A 6,000-nucleotide genomic window follows, 5' to 3' on the forward strand; every position below is an offset into this window, starting at 1 on the left:
ACGGCCCTTCAGGTGGAGAAAAATAGAGGTTCCACAAGAGGGCCCCTAAATCAAGCGGGGATTAATAATACACATGCATGATCCCAAACCTTCCCCTGTCCGCCACTTCTGGACATTTGCCTGTTTCCCTTTCAGGCCACTTTGGTCCCTATCTCTCTCCATAGCACCTGTCTCCAAATGAGGGATGGGAGAAGGGTGCGAACACCTGGGCCGGGGCCTGAGCTCTTCTCCCAGAGTGGTCCGGGGGGGAGCCGCTGGGGACCATCAGCGGGACTTCCATTTGTGAGCAGCCAGAAGAAGCTAAAAGCACAAATACCACACATCCTGGCTTTCCCACGGGCAGTCCTCCCACCCTTCCCCTCAGCCGGCCCTCTTCCCGCCTCAGCCACACACCCCATGCCTTATCCAGCACACCCACACACCCCTGCCCCCCAGGGCTTTCCTTGTTTGCTTCCTCACAGTGCACATGAATCACTCAGGGCTGACTGAACCCAGACACAGAGCGAATAGCAAACACAGGCTAACCAGTGGCCAATACAGCAGTTGGGGATCGGTGATGGAGGTTCTACTAGTCTTCTTCACCCTGAACATAGCAGGCCTGGAGACAATTGTCTATATAACCCACATCCAGGCAGAAGACTGACTACACTCAGTACCACACTGTGTGTATATGTGTGTGTGTGTGTGTTTTGGGGGGGGGGGCGACAGTTGCACTAATGAACTCACACCGACTCTCAAATTCATTAGAATCACCCCAAACCCACCATCATGAAGCTGATCCCCACACAGAGCAGCCCTACACAGGGTGTCTGAGACAGAAAAGCTTTATGGGAGCAGAGAGCCTTCTTTTTCCCAAGGCAGGGCTGGTGGGTGTGAACCCCCGGCATTGAGGTCAGCAGAGAGTGCCACCTGGGCTCCTCAAAAGGGGGGCCAAAACGAATAGGACTTAATTGGCCTGGGGTGTTGCTTAGAAAAGAGAATTTTTAAAGATTCTCCATGATCCTGACGTGAACCGGAGGTTTGGGAACTAGAATATTAACACATTTACTATGTGTTGCAAACATTATTCTGGGCGGGTGAGATGGAATGAACACATTCTATCCCCTTGTCTCTCGGCTCTTGGCAGTATCATCCCATTTAGCTGTGACTCAGACGTCAGCCAAGGTGAAGCTGAGGGTTGAACCAGGTCCTTTAACTCCAAAGTCCATTCTCTTTCCACACACTTAGTACCTCTTGCAAGAGTGTAGGCCATGCATAAAAGCAACATCCAGTTAGGGGGGCACAGATAAACTCCATAAATGCAAGACACCTCGATCTGCGGGCGTCAAAGCCACTGGCAGCAGTGGACACACCTTCTGAATTCAGGGGACCAAGGCTTCCTGGGAGTGCTCAGGAGTGAGGTTTAGGGAGCTAGGGCATAGAACTCATCTCTTCCGAGCTAAGGAGTTGATCTTAGCCATGAGATGTGTTCTAAGCTACCACACTCAGGGTTGTCCTCAATGATACTAAACGTATCCTGGAATTTGAGAATGGGTGAATGCTGGAGCTCTCTGATGGGAAAGGGATTGCTAAGAGAAGGGACAAGGGTGCATCTCCTGGGGCCACAGAGTCCTCTTACTACTCTAAGTATCTAAACACACATGCAACTGAAACAAACCTTCGAAATGCAATCTCTCCTTTCCGGGATAGTGGCTCAGCTGTGCGTGTTTGTGTACATCGGACTAGTGTCCTCATTTGTAGCCTTCAGGCCACTTAAGTATGGCAAAGCATTCCTTCAGACCCCTATTCCAGCCATTCAAAAAATAGAAGGAAAAACAAAAATCTAACAAAACTCTGCCACCGAGTGCAGGCCAACTCATAACAATCCTCCAGGGCAGGACAGAACTGCCCCTGTGTGAGTTTCCAAGACTGTAACTCTTTACAGGAGTAGAAAGCCAGTCTTTCTCATGGAGAGCGGCTGGTGGTTTAGAACTACTGACCTTTCAGATCGCAGCCCAACAACTAACCACTACACAACCAAGGCTCCTTCTGCCACTCCCACTTCCCTATTAAAAAAAAAATCACAATCACCAAGACAACTTTCCCAACACAGAAGGAATAATCTTGCCACTTTCTATTAGGAATGAAGTGGGCCGAAGATACAGGAGTGATTTCATGCTTGTAAATTCTACATTGCCTGTCATATTACATTACAAGATGAACCCAAACCCACCTGGGCTCCCTACACCGCAGCCCTGCAGCTGGGAGACCTCCCCCAGTGCACCAGGCTGCCACTTTCAGACCAGCCATCCTTCCTTCTTGCGGACAACAAGCAGCATTGCACCCTGCCTGCCGGATCAGAAATGGACCCAAGTGCTCGCTTCCATCGGGCGACACACACCCGCATCCTCCTGCTGTCCCCCAAAGCCTAGTGTTGATGGGAAAGAACCACAAGGAATTACAGGAACTAACAGCAGGTTAAACTTTCACATCGATCGCACTGATAAGCTGAGCCACTTACCCAGCACCGCCAGACAGCCCAGCACTGGGAGAAAGCACTTCATGTCAGCAGCCGAGAGGAGACACAGCACAGGGCGCTTCCTCTTCTCCCAGCACTTTAATCTCTCATTTCGGGCAATCCATTAACCGCTCCAGGGAGAGGTTTTGGAGATAGTTGCACTCCGGAAAGCAGGGTAGGTTAAAGGGAAGAGCTCAGCAGGAGGGGGGGGGCAGCATGGGCCACCCTCCCCTATGCTAAGTGGAGGGGCCACACCAATTCTGAAGGTGCTCTAGGCTTCTGCCACGTCGTCGTGCGCCTCGCGATTCCACTGGGATTGTAGATCTGCAGAGGCTTAATCCTCAAAGAAAAAAGGGGAAAAGAGTCTGGGAAAATCCTTTCATCCCCTGATTATACAGAAACGTCCTTGGCTTCCCAGTGAAGGTGTTCGTAATCTCCCTCACTCAGATTACCCAGAGCGAACAGGGCAGGTTTTGTCACAACCTCTGACAGCCAGGGCGACCAGGCTGGCTCGGGGAGGTGTGAGTTTCTTCATCAAAGAAGTGCGTCTCCATCCACGGCGTTGTCACCTTCTCCAGACCTGCCCAGGGCACCGAAGCCAAGTCGGGGGCTCAGCAGCCTTGAAGCAAGCCCCACAGCGCCAGCAGATTCCTAAAATAAATACACAGATGTAGCCAAGGCCAAGACAACCGCTGCGAAACCGAGGGGTCGGGTCTGAAGGCCGTGCGGGCACCTGGCTCTCGTAACCTGGACCAGTCCCCCTGAGCAGCAACCTTCGCTTTCTGACCTTGGACAAGTCGTTGCAATCCCCTGCCCAGAGCAGGGACGCTGTGGGAAGCCCGGTGGTTCCTGGAATACTTTCGCTAAATGCTTCACTCCTGGGAATTCCCGACGCCTCCTGCCGAGTCCCGGAGCCCCGGGGAGCCCCACCCTCCAGGAGGCAAATCGGAAAGGGGGCTCCGGGCGGAGGCCGGGACCCCCGGGGTCCACCCCGCCCCCGCCCCACCGTGGGTGCTCTGCGCGCGCCGCGTCCCAGGTGGCCCCGCTATTGTTGTACCTTCCCGAGTGTTTATTTTTCGCTGACTGGGAAGAAAGGAACCCGGGCGAGAAAGGGAGCCGGGGGCTCCGCTTTACGGCGCCGAGGCGCGATCGCCGCGCTCCCGACCGAGCAGGGGAGGGGTCTCGGGCCCGACCCGGAGCGGAGCCGGCGCCGGGCCCGCAGCCGCGCTCCCGGCTCCCCTTCCCGGGGCTCCCAGCCCCCTCGCCGCCCCCCCTCCGCGGCGCCGCCCGCGGCCCCGCCGCCCACAGACCTCGGCCCCGGCCCTCTCGCTCGGCGCGTCCGTGGGTCCGTCGGCCGGTCCGGGCGCACGCCTCCGGGGCCGCGCCGCTTCCTCCCTCCGCTCCCGCAGCGGCTCCAGCAGCCACGCTCCGGCCCCTCCCAGGCCCCGCCCCCTGCCGCCCCAGCCCGGCCCGCGGCGCCCGAGCCCGAGCCCGAGCCCGCCGAGCGCCGGCGAGGGCGGTGGTCACGCCGAGCGGCCCCGCCCCGGCCCCGGCCCCGCCCCTCCCCTCCCGCCGCCCGCGGCCACCGCCGCCAGCCGGGGCCAGGCGGGGGCCCCGCGGGGCAGCCCCTCCGCGCCCAGCGCGCACCTGCTCGTGGCTGCGGCGTCGCTGGAGCCGCTCGGACAGCGCTGGCGTGTGAGCTGGGCAACCCTGGAACTTGATCCGGGGGCCGCAGCCGCGAAGCCCCTTCCCAAAGCCCGGCCCAGGACCCCGCACCCCAGCCATCTAGAGGGTGGCACCGGAGCGCGTCCTAGCTCGCGAAACGCACACAAAGCCCTCTGCTGGAGACTCGGCTCCGGTCACACGGTGGAACCCCACCGAGCGCATCGCTCTAGGATCGAATTCTCCAGAAGTTGAGAGCATGGCTTCCCTGGAAGCGGCCTGGATCTAACCCCCTCTTTCCCAGTTTGTAGCTGTGGGCCTCGGCTGAGTTACTCAGCGCTCCGTGCCTCGGGGTCTCCATGTTTCACGTGGGGAAATCAACGATGCTTCATGTGGTCTGTGAGATGACCATGGTATACATGCAGAATGAGGCCTGACAGCTGTCCGTGTAAGGGAGCTAAGTGTTAATTTATGAGATCTCACCCGACTATACGCTAGCCCGTTCACCGTTCTGATTCAGAGAACCCTCGCTGGTCGGAGTAGACCCATCCCATAGGATTGATTCTAAGGCTGTGGTCTTTAGGGAAGCGGATGTCCACATCTTCCCTGCCACGTCTTCTCTGGAGGGATTGGTGCGTTCCAGATTGCAGCCAAGCGCTTGGCCACTGAGCCACTTGCATAAGATCCTTCCTCTGCAAACAGTGCATTTTAACTCGCTCGATCTTATTTCTTTTCGTTCGATATTATTGAACTGGCAGTGTGCTAGGTAGACACGCTGTCAGGCCCCAGGGATACAGAGAGACCAAGACAGATAAGAGGTCCTGCCCTCATGAAGCTTGCAAGGCTAGTGGGAAACAGACGCCAAACCAAGTAAGATAGGAAAAGTATTGAGGGTCCAAGAACTGCCTGTGAGGGCTCTAACCCTGTGTTATGGGGCAGGGAGCAGTGGGGAGACAAAAAGGTCAGGCTCAGTCAGGAAAGGCTTCTCAGTGGAAGGGACGTGGGTGGAATTTGAAGGAAGCAAGCAGCCCCTGTGATGGCCCAGAGGGCAGAGAAATGGTGGTTCCATTCGGACTACTGAAATCTCTACTGGGCCCAGAGTAGGCTGTTAGAATGACGTGCCCAGAAATGAGCCCAGAGAAGAAAACCAGAGCCAGGACCTGGGCTCTTCACCTGGCGTAGCCCAGTCGGGTCTGAGTCAGGGAGCATGGCTCTCAGATGTGCAGTTGAAGACGTGCACTCTGGCATGGGCGGAAGATGGCTGGCAGGGGAGTTCTACAGGAGGCTCCAGAGTGTAGCAGAAAATGCAGTGGAGAGAAAACGGTGGCGCGGTAAGTAGCATCTGGAAGGGAGAGGAGTGGGGATCTTCTTGGTGCAGTGGGTCTCTGTGGAATGCTGGACTGAGGCGAAGGAAGGAAGGGAGGGAGCCGAAGAACCGGTTTCTTCCTCAACTCCTGAGACCAGGATCTGGTGGATAAGGCTGGAGGACCTGAGACCCCGTGAAGCATCCATGGGTAATCAGATGTAATCAGAGGGTTTGGGTTCAGAACTCAGAGAGGAGATATTTTCCCCCTCTGGGACGGTGTGATGGTGAGAAGATTTAGAGACAATACCCAGGTAACCTGCTTATCCAAAAATGTGAAGAGAATGCCTCCGAGCGTGCCGAGCAATCCTGTGGGAAATGCAGAGAACGGAACGCATTTGACCTCACTCCAGCTATTCGACTGTAAGTTCCTTGAGGACAGGTGTGAGATTTAATCATCATCTATCCCAAACAGCACTCGACCTAGTGACCTGCATACCGTACCCACCACCTTCGACTCAATCCCCACACACAGCGG

The 6,000-nt window shown here is 56.5% G+C and overlaps 1 protein-coding gene across 2 annotated transcripts in view; it reads right to left on the reverse strand.

Annotated features, from left to right (window-relative positions):
* The window catches only part of IGSF3 (immunoglobulin superfamily member 3), a 119,809-nt gene extending 115,869 nt beyond the window's left edge, over positions 1-3,940 (reverse strand). For both annotated transcript variants that reach the window (XM_075559936.1, XM_075559927.1), the window contains exons 1-2: positions 3,808-3,940; positions 2,501-3,148 (exon numbers count right to left, since the gene is read on the reverse strand). In XM_075559936.1, coding sequence (XP_075416051.1) covers positions 2,501-2,543 — 43 coding nt within the window. In that variant the 5' untranslated portion in view covers positions 2,544-3,148; positions 3,808-3,940. The remainder of the gene's footprint in view (positions 1-2,500; positions 3,149-3,807) is intronic.
* Positions 3,941-6,000: the final 2,060 nt, after the last annotated feature.

The sequence above is a fragment of the Tenrec ecaudatus genome, chromosome 1 (genome assembly GCF_050624435.1).
Source record: "Tenrec ecaudatus isolate mTenEca1 chromosome 1, mTenEca1.hap1, whole genome shotgun sequence".
In the NCBI taxonomy this organism is placed as follows: domain Eukaryota; kingdom Metazoa; phylum Chordata; class Mammalia; order Afrosoricida; family Tenrecidae; genus Tenrec; species Tenrec ecaudatus.